Source organism: Octopus sinensis, linkage group LG7 (genome assembly GCF_006345805.1).
Source record: "Octopus sinensis linkage group LG7, ASM634580v1, whole genome shotgun sequence".
Lineage (NCBI taxonomy): Eukaryota > Metazoa > Mollusca > Cephalopoda > Octopoda > Octopodidae > Octopus > Octopus sinensis.
This window is the reverse complement of record NC_043003.1, coordinates 21,431,327-21,447,175: the sequence shown is the minus strand read 5'-3', so window position 1 is coordinate 21,447,175 and position 15,849 is coordinate 21,431,327. Positions and strand designations below refer to the sequence as shown.

Genomic DNA, 15,849 nt, shown 5'->3' with positions numbered 1-15,849 from the left:
ATATATATATATAATATATATATATATGCATGTATATATATACATATGTATATGTATATATATATACATATATATGGGTGCAGTTGCTCTGATAGCATATTAAAAAATAATGAGGTGGGGTGAAAACAAATTATAAATTATAATACTGAAAATGCTGTTAGCTGCTCAGAGTTCCTGATATTTATTTTTTGTCTAAATAGCGAGAAACATCCTTGTTTTTATTTTTGAAAAAAAAAAAATGTGATTAACAGCAATTAAACAAATCAAGGCTCAGGATATACATCGGAGGGGAGGGGGAGACATTGTCAGTAATATGATTATATTTGTTTTAAGACAATTCATTGCAGGAAGTAAAAAAAAAAGAAAAGAGACCAGATGAATGTAACTGAAATTCGAATCCAATAAAGAAAAATAATTTTCATCTACTTAAGATCACTTAACCCTTTCACATTTAAACTGACCATATCTGGCCCAAATATTCTACCTTGTGTCATGTTCAAACTGGCCGAATTTGGCCTCTCACACATACCCTACAATGTCATTCTGAAAATAAACAATCACGCCGTTAAAATTTTGAAGCTATGAGATAATGCATGATTATTTCAAAACGATGTGTATAAATAAGCATTACATTTGACAGAGTAATTTGAATGCTGAAGGGTTAAATTAAAACGTTGATGGACAATAATAATAATTTGTGATTAACTCTTTCAGATGCTTAAAACATCCTTCCAAAATATTTGCAAAGACATACAGGAAAAATTTTCATGTTAAATCAATGTACCCAACTAAATGAAAAATACTTTGCATCTCCGAATTTGTAATTTGTCATAGTTCCCAGCAAGTGAATTGTCATAATATACAACATAGTGCAAGAGCTGGAGGGAAGGTAAATTGTTATGACTATCACTATTAGCATCATCAGGTGGATATTTGTAGCGACAATAGTGAAAATTCAAGCAACGATTTATTACAGAAACAACCCGAAGTTTCTGTAGGCAATCTTTTCTACTACTGACATGAGGTAGTACTGTAAAGCTGTGACCTCTGCGGTCTTTACCTATTACATACCACTACAACATCATGTAATAAAGACACAACAAAACGATTAGTGTTTTTGTTGTTCCTCCCCACCTATCCAATACAAATGTATGAAGGACAGAGCGACTGCTTCCACAGACATGTATATATAAATATATATATATATATGTATGTATATATATTTTATTCTTATGCATACAAACTCACTTCTGTTTTGTAACTCCGGCTGTACTTTCATATACTTGATCACGGACGTACCAAGTGATATATAAGATATTTAATTTGCAATCAGAAAGTTGGAACCATAGTAAACGCAGAACATCCAGGGACATGTAAGTAGGCTTATATGTGAATGTAAGAGGTACCCATGGCTACATATAAATCCACTGGAACATTGCACATGCACACACGCACACATACATACTCACACACACACATCCACGCATTTATTATACTTTGCAGTGTACATCACAGCACATTCATACAATATCCATATTCAGAATTTCCAGGTCCTGCAGACGCTGTGGATGTCTTAAATGAAGAAATTCTAGAATATTGTTTTTTAATCCCTGGTTGTACGGGTTGTAGAAATTACCCTTGCCATCTTTAAGGTAGTAACAGCGCCGGTAGTTTATTCTTTCGTTGGTGGTTAGGTTCATAGCAGCATGGATTATCTGAAGAAAAATTACAGAAAAGGAAAAGAAAAAAAAATGAAATTAAAGAAATATACAAAAATTCATAAATATATAAAATATATATACAAAACATATATAGAAATATACAAAAATTAATCAGCCGAAATTGCTTGGATGATCCAGTTCTTGACTGAAGATTAAAGGCTCCAAATGACCAGTCCGTGTTTTTTGTATCGTCTTCTGGATGTTTTGCGTTCTTGTCCCATTTTGTATTTTATATATATATATATATAGATGTATGAGTGGGTGTGTGGTAAGTAGCTTGCTTATGAACCACATGGTTCCGGGTTCAATCCCACTGCATGGCACCTTGGGCAAGTGTCTTCTACTATAGCCTTGGGCTGACCAAAGCCTTGTGAGTGGATTTGGTAGACGGAAACTGAAAGAAACCCGTCATATATATGTATATAATATATATATATATATATATATATATATATATATGTATGTATGTGTTTGTGTGTCTGTGTTTGTCCTCCCCACCATTGCCTGACAACCGATGTTGGTGTGTTTATGTCCCCGTAACTTAGCGGCTCGGCAAAAGAGACCGATAGAATAAGTACTAGGCTTACAAAGAATAAGTCCTGGGGTCGAATTGCTCGACTAAAGGCAGTGCTGCAGCATGGCCACAGTCAAATGACTGAAACAAGTAAAAGTAAAAGAGAGAGAGTAATATATATATATACACACACACACACATATACATAGAGAGAGGAAGAAAGAGAGAGAGAGTGAGAGAGAGAGAGAGAGAGAGAGAGAGAGAGAGAGAGAGAGAGAAATGATATGTGAAGTACTTACTGTCATGACGGGGATGACTCCAGCAACAAACGTAAAGATACCAGATTGACAGAAGCCAATGACAACAAGCCAATTCCATTCATGATATTTAAGCATGTAGTAACACAAGTAATCGGTTATGGCACACATCAGTGCAATGGAACTGGCAAAACCAAAAAACCAAACCCTGAAATTAGAAGACAGACCAAGGAATTAGTGAAAGAGCAGAAAGTGTGTTTGTTTTAAGCAGTTTTCTTTCAATATTGACATCCTTTGATCAAGTCGAAAGGCCCTGAATTTTTTAGGAGGGGGCCAGTTGATTAGATTGACCCCAGTATGCAACTGGTACTTAATTTATCGACTCTGAAAGGATGAAAGGCAAAGTCAACCTCGGCAGAATTTGAACTCAGAACATAAAGACTGACGAAATATTGCTAAGCATTTTGCCGGTGTGCTAACATTTCTGTCAGCTCACTGCCTTCTAAATATCACTACAACCTTCTAAATATTCTTTTCTACTCTAGGCACAAGGCCTGAAATTTTTGGGGAGGGGCCCAGTTGACTAGATTAACCCCAGTATGCAACTGGTACTTAATTTATCGACCCTGAAAGGATGAAAAGCAAAGTCGACCTTAGCAGAATTTGAACTCAGAAACATAAAGACAGATGAAATACTGCTAAGCATTTTGCCGGTGTGCTAACATTTCTCCCAGCTCACTGCCTTCTAAATATTCTTTTCTACTCTAGGCACAAGGCCTGAAATTTGGGGGGAGGGGCCCAGTTGACTAGATCGACCCCAGTGTGCAACTGGTACTTAATTTATCGACCCTGAAAGGATGAAAGGCAAAGTCGACTTCGGAGGAATTTGAACTCAGAACATAAAGACAGACGAAATACCACTTAGCATTTCGCCCGGTGTGCTAATGTTTCTGCCAGCCCGCTGCCTTAACCTTCTAAATATTACTGGTCTAATGTTTCAGAGTGTGCTTCTGTTTGGATATATGAACTACTGACCAAATCATCATCATATATACATATATAAGGGGAATATAGAATAGAGTGTGCAGAAACTATACAGACATACTACAAAGTGTATACAGTGATTAGTGGTTAGTGGCAGAGAGAGATTCTTATCGGGAAAACACTTGCTCTGTCAAAATGCAAATCTGAAATTTTGCAAAAAGAAACATCTGTCTGGCCCTGACATTGTAAAGAAATAGAAATTATGAAAAACAATTTTGCACTTATCATCCCCCCAAACTTCCAAAACAAGCCAATTAGCTGGTTTCTATTAGAAATAGAAGTCGATTTTTCTTCAAATCATACCTTGTCTTCTTATAAAAGGGCAAATTAGGTTATGTAAATGTATCTCAAATACAGGTAACAGTGCATTTGATTCCTAGGTCTATTTGATTTGATCAGAGCTAAAGTGGGGCAAAAAGAAAAAAACACTACTAAAATAAGAACAAGAACAAGAACAACAAAACCACTGTATAGAGACTGAAAAAAAATAAGAACAGCATTGAGACAATTCTTGTGGAGTATTTACCTGTTCGTATAACCCACACAGTTGTAAATGTATGGACAATGGTGATCAAATTCTCGGACACAGCGGTTACAAATTCTACAGTGTTTTGCACGCATTGGTTTGACAATTTGACATGTGTGACACAGACGGCTCAATGGGTTGCTCCCCTGCTTCCACTCATCAAAATGTGCAACCTGGAAGGAAAGAAAGAAATTGGTAAACAATGTTTTTGCTTCGATATGAATCTTTCGAAAAATTAAATAAATAATTGAAAAGAATAAAATATAAAGATATAAAGGGTTTGTATACAACATTTTTTATATGATTTTTTCCATCCCTATACATCTGTAACTCCTGTGTCTACATTTCTTTCTTTTCTATTTAACTTATAACAAAGAATTATTATTAGACTTTGTGCTTGATTGTTAAAACTTTCGAAGAAGTTTTGGATTATTAACGAGTTTTACTGGATGAAAATAATTTTTTCAATTTTACAAACAGGAAGTGCTAGCATGTCAACATGTCTACCTTGTTACCTGAGGTAGACTGAAGGCTTATCTTAAACATCATTTTTAATTCTTTTCTGAAATTTTGTTGTTTGCAATTGTTTTCAACATGGCTTCTTCCACTAGCGGAACAGTGAGAGTTAGTTACAAGAAAGGGAGTAACACTGACTATGCCTCTCTGAAAGAAAATGGTAATTTAATCTTCATACTTACAAAAATCAATTCAAAAAAAGATAAGCAAAATAAAAATAAAAAAAAATAAGCAGGAAAAAACTATAATAAAACAAACATACATTTTCAAGTATAAGCAGTCAGAATTTAATATCCAAAAACACAAATTTGCATCATATAATCTGAGGTTAACAATGCACCCATGCATACTTGTTAAACAAAGGAAATAGCACAAAAGACAGCAGTTTTAACTTTGTTCAAGCCATCATTGACAGGCTGGAGACACAATGGCCCAGTGGTCAGGGCAGCGAACTTGCAGTCAGAGGATTGCGGTTTCGATTCCCAGATCGGGCGTTGTGTTTATTGAGTGAAAACACCTAAAGCTCCACGAGGCTCTGGCAGGGGGTGGTGGCAACCCCTGTTGTACTCTTTTGCTCCAACTTTCTCTCACTCTCTCTTCCTGTTTCTTGAGTAACGCTGTGATGGACTGGTGCCCCATCCAGCTGGGGGTAAACGCATACGCAATTGAAACCGGGCCCATGAACCTGGCTAGGCTTGAAAAGGGCGCATAAAATAAAAAAAAACCATTGACAGGCAGATCTTAACCATGAACTACTTAATCAAGATATAAATTGTTTGGCAGAGTTTGTAACTAAAACAGGTGTCATATTGCCAGATCTTTTCATTCAAAAGTGCAAAAAGAGGAACTGGCCTCTAAGAGTTATTCATTACTAAAAGAAAGTAAAATTCCTTATGCTCAAAAGAACAATTAGAGGTAGTCTAGATAATGTGTAGGGAAATACTCTTCCACAATTTGAAGAATGGTTTAGAGCATATTGTCCTCAGTTTTTAACATTGAAGGTGGGACAAAGAAACAGGTTGAATTGGAGAGCTACACAATTCCTTTGTTGCTGTTGTACTTGGGCCAACAAAGCACAAGGCTCTCATTCAAAGAGATTGATTCTTACTTCTTTATTGCCCACAAGGGGCTAAACATAGAGGGGACAAACAAGGACAGACAAAGGGATTAAGTCGATTAGATCGACTCCAGTGCGTAACTGGTACATAATTTATCGACCCCGAAAGGATGAAAGGCAAAGTTGACCTCGGCGGAATTTGAACTCAGAACATAACGGCAGACGAAATACTATTAAGCATTTTGCCAGGGTGCTAACGTTCCTGCCAGATTGATTCTTGGTTTGTCATCACCTTTGTGACAAAATACATACAGGTAGTGAATACTGAAGTTTTCTTATTACCACTCAGCCACACCTGTACCTATTGTTGAAAAATCATAAACGACACTGAAGCTACCTCTGTGAGAGATGATAGCAGCAGAACTCTTTTGCATATATGTCTTATTTTGAACAATGGTTGGTTGTCCTTCAGCATGCTGTGTATCATTGTGTCATCCAAGCTCACCATTGAGTAACAAGAGAGTAACACAATGAGGTTTGATGGTAAGATAAATATAAGATCCTTGTTGGTGATGTATTTTCTTGGATGATTTATGAACTATAATAAGCACAGGCATGGTTACATGGTTAAGGGGTTTGTTTCCCAGCCACAAGGTTTTTGGTTTCAGCATGAAGGGCAAGAATCTTCTATTATAGCGCTGGACTAACCAAAGCCTTTTGAATGGATTTGGTAATCAGAAACCGAAAGGAACTTGCTCTATGGTGTATATGTATGTGTGTGTGTCCTTGTTTTGGCACTGTATGATAGTTATGAGTGACACTGTCAGACAAACAGTGTCATTCATTTCCAATAGTTTGCAAAAACATGTCTGGCCACAAGAAATACTACCTTGCTTGGAAACAAGTGAGGGTTGGCAACAAGAAGGGCATCTGGCCATAGAAAAATTTACCTCAATAATCTCTGACCAACCCATGAAAACACTGAAAGGTGGACATTAAAATGGTAATGATGATGATGATAATGACGTCTATTTTCTAGGTGGAGAAGGACTTCATTACTTGTAGGAAAATTGTACCTGATATTAGGAGCTCCATCTGAAGTGCAGTTCATATTTATAGGGAACTGTATTTTCCCTAACTGTATGTGCCTGTCCTTACAGCTCTCCCAAATACATATTTGCATAGAGTTAAATGCACAAGGTGTGAAAAACCATAATTCCTTGTATTGTGTTTGTTACATTAGATGAACATTCTAAATTTTGAGGTTCTTCTATTCTGTAATGTAAAAGCTTCATTAGCTTCAATAATGTAAAGTTGACTGTATACTGGGTAATAATTTTCCATGAACAGAGAAGGAGGATGACATGTCTATCTGTAGATTTTAAAACAATAAAGTTTTTTTTTCTTGCGGTGAAACAATTTTTACACCAAATGGAACACAAGAAACTGCACAGTAATAATTCTGGATATTTTCCTGAAATCATTAAGTTTCTCATCAAAAAGTAGTTTTTGCTCATCAGGATAAAACTGCAGCAGAGGGAATGTACTTTTAATGTTATGGCAATTGTTTAGAGGTTCATTTCTGAATCACAAAGAGCAACAATGAAGAGAAAGGTGCTGTCCATTTCTCTGATGCTGTATGGTTCAACTGCAAGTTGTTAATTCTGTTGTGGTATGATAGAAGCTCCAAATAATCTCTGATAATGCCTTTTCTCTTTGAACACTTCTTAAATTAAGCAACCATTCTTTGTATTTTCTCATCATACTCAATTCCTTTCTTCAAGTCATTCCTTATATTCTGCTTGCTGTTCTGTGTTCCCATTATTTCATTGAATTTCTCTCTCCACTCTCTCTCTCTCTCCTCCTGTTGATGATACGTATAATCAGCTGACTGTTCAGTGCCCATGTTTTCTCCATATCTGTTGATTTTTCTCTTTGATACCCTAAGTAGCCAGCATTTTCACACTTGGCCATATTGCTTCTTCATATTCATTGATTTTCATCTTATGATTTCTCTTTTTTTCTCTCTTTAACCTTTTCTCACCTTTTGCTTATATTCTCCAATTCTTTTTCCTGCTGCTTCACATTTTCAGTTTTGTTTCCTAGTGGATGTTGTTGTTTAATTCTTTTGATACCAACCCATCAGAAACCAGGTTCTATGATACAAACTCCTTGCTTTAGGTTTCATGTTGACTTATGTTCCAAACACCAGTTTAACAATGACAAAGTTATTTTATTGAATTCTTCGTTATTTACAAAATATATTGAAGCAAAGGTAGTGTATTTCAGTAGAGTTATGCTAGCAACAGAGTTAAATGTCAGGTGAGAATGAAATTTGTAGTGAAAAAATTTGCAATACTGTGAAAGAATACAGTAATCCTTCAACTATTATGGATGTTACGTTCCAAAACCCCCCATGACAGGTGAAAATCCGCAAAGTAGAAACAGTACTGTATTGTATATTTAAAAAAAAATTATTTTTAAATAAATAAGACTTTTGGCTGTTATTTCCTTCAGCTACTTAATGCTTTTTTGGGCCTGCAATCACTTATATTATTGATTCTGTTATCATTTTTAAATTGTTACACTAAACAATAATAGAGTCAATAAGCCTGGTACTTATTCTATAAGTAACTTTTGCCAAACTGCTAAGTTACAGGGATGTAAACACACCAGCAACAGTTGTCAGATGGTGATGGAGGATAAACAACTACCTTGACTACACACACACACATGATGAGCTTCTTTCAGTTTCTGTCTACCAAATCCATTCAACCCTAGGTTATAAGAAGACACTTGCTCAAGGTGCCACACAGTGGGACTGAACCTGAAAGCATGTGGTTGGGAAGCAAACTTCTTACTACAAGGATACGCCTGTTCCTGTATGAAGAAATTACTGAAAGATATTAAATCCATTTATATTTTGTATTAAGAATCTACAATAAAACATTCACTTTAGGAAAACTCGTTCACTTTTTTGCAAATGGAAAACATTTTTTTCGATTTATGATTCTGTCAGAAGCAACAATTTTTGATTCGCTTTCAAGTGTAACATATGAACACAAAACCCGTGACAAGTAGTGCAATATCAGAGATTGTGCTCCATTTGTCGTTATTATTTTTTTTGTAAAACATCATAAACCTAACTAATATAATTTGATACTGCAAGATAAAATTCAAAATCAAAAAAATTGTATTTGCTAAATATCACCAGAGGAAGAAGAAGAAGGAGAAGGAGAAGAAGAAGGAGAAGAAGAAGAAGAAGGAGAAGAAGAATAAGAAGAAGATGAAAAAGAAGAAGGAGAAGAAGAAGGAGAAGGAGAAGAAGAAGGAGAAGGAGAAGAAGGAGAAGACGGAGAAGAAGAAGAAGAAGAAGAAGAAGAAGAAGAAGAAGAAGAAGAAGAAGAAGAAGGAGAAGAAGATCAATAACAACAGTAAATGGCATGTTCAATGAAAGGTCAAAAAATAAAAAAAAAATGGATCTCTTTTACCCAACCCCATTCATTTTTCCTTTTTCATAATGTAAATAATTGGGCTAAATCTGCTGGTTCCATTTTTAGACATAGATTAAGGTTTGCAATAATTTATATACAGTTGTAAGTGAGAGAAAGTGTAAGAGAAGGAGAAAAAAAATGAAGAGAGAAAGAGAAAGAGAGAGAGAGAGAGTATGTGTGTGTGAGGATTTGAAGGCTATGTTTAATCACAGACTTAAGTACCATTAACCCATCATAATGCTAAACTCCAGCAGAACAAGAATCTCAATGTCTATCTGCCTATAGCTTCTCACAAAATCTTGCTTTGCATCTTCAATATGTACTTTCTTAACTCATTTTTTCTCACCTATATATATATATATATATATATATATATGGGGGGGGGTTATCAGCCTGTGCGTGTGTCTGTCTGTCTGTCTGTCTATCTATCTATATGCATCTATATATACACATACACATCAATAAATTGTAAGTATCCCCGGGATACTGGCCTAATTTCTCCACCAAACTGCATCATTCCTTTCAATTTAAAAACAGAGTCTACATTATTTTTAACTTTCCACGTGGTGTGTGTGTGTGTGTGTGTGTGTAAATGAAGCAAGTAGAGCATCTCTCCTTCTTGTTACAGTACACTGGCAATGGCAAGATTCGATGTCCTAATTGTGTAGCAGTCCATGATCATACAGAGTCTTCCAAATCATTATCATAACTCTGCACACTCCGCGACTACCGCGTCCTTAATTTTAATGCATTTATATCACAAATTTATTTAATTATTTACTCCTCCTACTCCTACTACTACTACTGTAGCAAATTGGCAGAATCGCTACTGCGCCGGACAAAATACTCAGCATTCTGAGTTCGAATTCCGCCGAGGTTAACTTTGCCTTTCATCCTTTCTAGGTTGCTAAAAAAAAGTTATAGTTGAGCGCTGGGGTCACTGTAATTGACTAATGCCCTCCAGCAAAATTTCAGGCCTTGTGCCTATAACAGAAGGGATTATTATTATTATTTGAGTTGGCAGAATCAAGGCTTTGGTTGACGCAAAGCCACAATAGAAGACACTTGCCCAAAGTGCCACACAGTGGGACTGAACCTGGAACCATGTAGTTGGGAAGCAAATTTCTTCCCCACCCCACATCAAGTAAATAGCTCTGCTCGATATGTAGGAAAGGTGTAGTCAGGAATTCCATAAGGTGTATGCATTGCAAGCTACGGACACAGTGATTCAGTGGAATAATTGGGTTATCAGAGAAGGTAGTGTTTGTTTGTTGAAGATGCACAGAAACTATAAAAAAAAATACAGACATTTAGAAACTGATTTTCTCAAATGCTCCAGAGGCTCTTTAGAGGTATTGGATAATTTCTGTTACCTAGGGAACTTAACTAGCTGTGGGGGAGGATGCACAGAAAATCCCTAGAATTGCTAGAATAAGAATAGGATGGTGAAAATTTAGAGAGCTTTTACTTCTGTTGGCAAGCAAAGGTCTCTCTCTGAATGAAAGGAAGATTGTATGATACATGTATATGAAATTTTACCCATAACGGGTTTACCCAAAGCTATATAAAATGATATTTGTCCAAAGTGTCACATTATGGAATCAAACCCCAAACCTTCTGGTTGTGAAGCAAAGTCGTAAGCCATTTGGCTATACAATGCCTGCAGTTATTGCATAATGTAATACCTACAATATTTGTATGTATTTTAGCAGTTTGGACTTGAAAGAGATGGTGAGTATGTGCTACATAATGTATTACTAACAGTATATTGTATGTACTGGATATTATGAAATGTAACTGAACTTGAGAGAGCTAGCTAGTATGCATTACATAGCATCATTAGCAACTATGAACTTGTATGTAAGAGCAAGCACATAAAGCTGTGGCTATGCTTAAAATATATATAAATGTTTAGCCACCCATTACGCAGTGCTACCAAAAAACAGCGGAAACTGTGAAAGGGTTAAAACACTAATAACAGAACTGGAATCGTTATATGTGCAGTAGTGATTATTATAAATTCTATCAACAGCTGTGGACATGGTTCACTGGAAATAGGTGGTCTATTCCTGTAGATGGTTTTGTTTTGTGTTGCTTGGATTGAAAGACAACTTCTGAATCAGATGTGAAGCACAAAGATGACAAATATTCCAACCCCACCCACCCACCTTGCTTCGAATTATGCACTGATACTGTGCAGCAAAAAATACAGAATGTTGCAGTAAAGGGTTCAGAAAACAGCTGTTGTTGCTGTGTTATGTAAGCAATGACAATGGAGAGAGTGAGCTGTTGGGAATAGTTGAAGCTATTTCTTTATGACATCATTAACCCTTTCGTTACTGTATTTATTTTGAGATGCTCTGTGTTTCTTTCCATTAATTATAAATATAACAAAGAATTTAGTAAAATAACTTAGTTATCATTCAGCTAGTGTTAGGAACATAAATTGTGACTAAGGTTTGGTGGAAGATTTTAATTCAAAACTTAATGAAAACAAGACATTTGTACTACAGAGCCAGAGCCAGTTTCAGCCGGGTTGGTAACAAAAGGGTTAAGGAAGGCATCAGCCCTTACTGTGTTACTTGAATGGATTTATGTAGGTACCATGAATCTATCCTTGATCCTAAATAGGTTCATGTTGTTGTAGTTGTTTAACCCCAGGTCAGTCCTGATCAAATAGACATCATAGTCATAATGATCCTATCTCTTATTTTGTTACATTTTCAAAGTGTATCGAGCACTACATTATATTCAATGTGTCCTTCATGAAGAAAGCAGTGTAAAGAGAATTTAACTACTATTCCAAGCAAGGCAAGCTACCACATGGGGCTACCTCATTAGCATGACCTCTACAAAGTTGTTGTTGTTGCTGTACAAAAGGGACCAGCAAGAGAAAAAAGAGTTACTGGGAATAGTTGAAAGCACTCCTTTCTGATATTATTGAGGAAGGCAACAGCTTTTTATAGAGTCACTTGAATAGATTGATAATCAATAAGACCACCTTACCCTCCAGATTATTGTTTAAGCTCAGATCAGTCCTGATTAACTGTTTTATTATCACAGGTCTGCCACGAACCCTAGGATTCATCTGGTCAGAACTTAATCCAGATTCCATGGCATATAATTGACTGGGACCACAGCCATCCCCCTGAACATTGTAGGGTTGACTCCCTAGCTATGGAACTCATTTCTAGCTGAGTGAACTTGAGCAATGCGAAATGAAAAGTTTTGTTCAAAACACAACATACACCTTTAACAGAGAATCACAAAATATGGATGTTGAATGTGGAGGACTGAGATGGCTGGAGAGAAATGAAGCAAACATGCTTTGCTGAATATGTAGTTTTAGTGTACATAATTGATGAGGCAAGGCAGTGAGCCGGCAGAATCATTAACATGTTGGGTGAAATGTTTGGTGGTATTTTGCCTGTCCTTATGTTCTGAGTTCAAATTCCATTGACTTTGCCTTTCATTCTTTTGATAAAACAAGTACCAGTTGAATACTGGTGTCAATGCAATTGACTACTGGGTAAGAGTATAAAAAAAAAAGGGAGAAAAACTGCATCTCTCAGCCAAGCCATATTGAGCCAGTGTGACAGAGTAGGTTCATCAAACCAGTTTGATCTCAAGCTCAAATTTATGATCCCCGCACCAGACCATGGTTGGTGGAGAGAATGTACCAAGGCCTTCGTCTTGAAGTATAATGAACAGAAACAATCCAATCCAATCCAATCCAATCATATTGATGGGGTGCAAATGAACTGAGAGAAAAACTTGGAATAAGAGGAATTAGATGTAATGTGCAAGAGAGTAGATTGTTTTGATGTGTGAAAGGAGGATGATAGTTGGGTGAAGGAGTGCCAAGAGATCCAAGTAGAAAGAGCCTGCAGAAGAGGAAGGAAGAGGAAGATAGGGGAATAAATGGAGGAAGGCTGATTTCAAGAGGCTGAATTGTAATTCATGAGGGAGATGATTAGGGGCTATGGCAAGTGCTGAGACACCTGTCCAGGACATGCAAACTTGGAAAAACTGATGTAAGATGATGATGAGGACAACGAAAGGCTAATAATCTGCAGCTTTGAGTTGTGATTAAATATTGTCTTTGTTCAGGAATCTGCAGCCATACCAATTTACTTCCATCAATGTTGTTCTTACCATTTCTCTCTCATTCTCTCCACCATTTTCTTTCTCTCTCAAACACACATGCACACTTATCTTTTCATGTACATTTTCCTTCTACCTGTCTGTCTGTCGATCTATCTATCTATCTATACATATATCTATATCTATCTATCTATCTCTATCTATCTATCTATCTATCTCTCTCTCTCTCTATATATATATATATATGTATGCATATATATATATATTTATATATATATGCATGCATATATATATGGATCTATCTATCTATCTATCTATCTATCTATATATATATATATATATATTATATATATATATATATGTCAGCATATGAGTGTGTGCACATATGCATGCATGTATGTGTATGCATGTATGAGAGTATGCATATATGTATGTATGCTGTACGACAAAGAATTGTATGAACAAGAAAACAAGAGAGTACTCTGTAGAATATATACATTTATACATATATTCATTTATAGATATACACATGCACACATATATATATTAAAATGTGAATATATACATACATACATACATCTCGTGGCAGTCCGTTGGTAATGACGACAAGGGTTCCAGTTGATCTGATCAATGGAACACCCTGCTTGTGAAATTAACGTGCAAGTGGCTGAGCACTCCACAGACACGTGTACCCTTAACATAGTTCTCGGGGAGATTCAGAGTGACACAGAGTGTGACAAGGCTGACCCCCTTTAAAATACAGGTACAACAGAAACAGGAAGAAAGAGAAAGAGAAAGCTGTGGTGAAAGAGTACTGTTGGAGCCTCATGGAACTTTAGGTGTTTTCATTCAATAAACAATCACAACACCCAGTCTGGGAATTGAAACCGTGATCCTGCGACTGCAAGTTTGCTGCCCTAACCACTGGGTCATTGCACTTCCACTATACATATATATATATATACACACACATATGTACATACACACACATACACACACACACAACATATATATATATATTATATATATATATATATATATATATATATATATAGGTATGACGATGTAAACAGGAAAAAATAAAACTCAAAATATGAGTATAAGTATGTATGTATGTATGTACATATGCATGTTTATATACTTTATAACTTTATAGAATGACAAATGCTATGTTATAAATAAAATTATCGGTTCTATTTTTTTACCTCCAACAAATTAATTTCTCCATGTGATAGCAATCCCATTTTAGCTAATTAAATCTGTTCTTCTCCATATCAATGCAACACAACCAGTGATTGAAAAAGATGGAACAGTGTAGATATGTACTTTTTGTTTTGTTTTGGAATACTACAATGCTACATTGACAAATAACTTCATTAGAAGTTAATTTTATTTGATTTTTGTAAAAAAGAAATTTTCAGCCTTGGCACCACATGGTTTCTGGTTCAGTCCCATTGCATGGCTTCTTGTGCAAAAGTCCAATACTGTAGCTACAAGCTGACTAGTGCCTTGTGAGTGGGTATAGCAGGCAGAAACATTGCAGACACACATTCTGGGCCTCCTCATCTTTCCTACTGACCAACACTTGAGGCTATAATGGAAGACACATTTCCAAGATGCTGTATAGTGAGGTTGAACTTGAAACCATGTTGTTAAGTGGACTGCTACGTCTTAATGACACAGCTATATCTGCAACTATATCATATGTATATATATGTATATATAAAGACTTTTTCACTACCTGAGTGCTAAAATAATACATCTGTTTGTTGTCTACACCACCTGTCTTCGTCTTCTGCTTTTTTGCAAATTCTCCCTATATATATATATATATATATATTATATATATATATATATATATATATATATATATATAATATATATACATATATATGTATGTATGTATGTATGTATATACATATATAGCCCAATCCAGGATGGAACTCATTACCTCATAATTGTGAGCCTGACACTCTCTAACTACTGAACCATGGGCCTTCACACACACATTATGTATTATATATTTTATATAATATAATATATATATATATATAATATATATATTATATATATATATATATATATATATATATATTATATATATATATATATATATATATAATATATATATATATATATATATATATATATACACACACACACGTGTGTGATGACACATGGCCTAGTGGTAAGGGTGATGTACTCATGATCATGGCATCAAGGTTTCAATTCTCAAGCAGGTGGTGTGTTGTGTCCTTCAGCAAAACATTTCATTTCATGTTGAAATCTTCTCAGCTGTAAATAGCTAACCCTGCTCTGCAATGGACTGTTGGCCATCCCACTTAGCCAGAGGAGGGTGGAATCATTTGGAAACTAAAACAATGTGAGGAACTGCACTGTGACCAGCAGTCTTTTACAACATCTGATAGTCTGGTCAATAGTGAGATATATATCATCATCATTTAACATCCATTATCCATACTTATTTCTTTACTGCCCACAAGGGTCTACACACAGAGGGGACAAACAAGGACAGACACACAGATTAAGTCGATTATATCGACCCAGTGCATAACTGGTAATTATTTAATTGAGCCCGAAAGGATGAAAGGCAAA

General features: G+C 35.7%; 1 protein-coding gene across 2 annotated transcripts in view; it reads right to left on the bottom strand.

The window, feature by feature from the left end:
• Positions 1 to 573: 573 nt before the first annotated feature.
• Positions 574 to 15,849, bottom strand: part of LOC115214118 (probable protein S-acyltransferase 23) — a 246,604-nt gene continuing 231,328 nt past the window's right edge. For both annotated transcript variants that reach the window (XM_029783180.2, XM_036504612.1), the window contains 3 exons: positions 4,063 to 4,235; positions 2,535 to 2,700; positions 574 to 1,715 (listed from right to left, as the gene is read on the bottom strand). In XM_029783180.2, the coding sequence (XP_029639040.1) occupies positions 1,521 to 1,715; positions 2,535 to 2,700; positions 4,063 to 4,235 (534 nt within the window). In that variant the 3' untranslated portion in view covers positions 574 to 1,520. The remainder of the gene's footprint in view (positions 1,716 to 2,534; positions 2,701 to 4,062; positions 4,236 to 15,849) is intronic.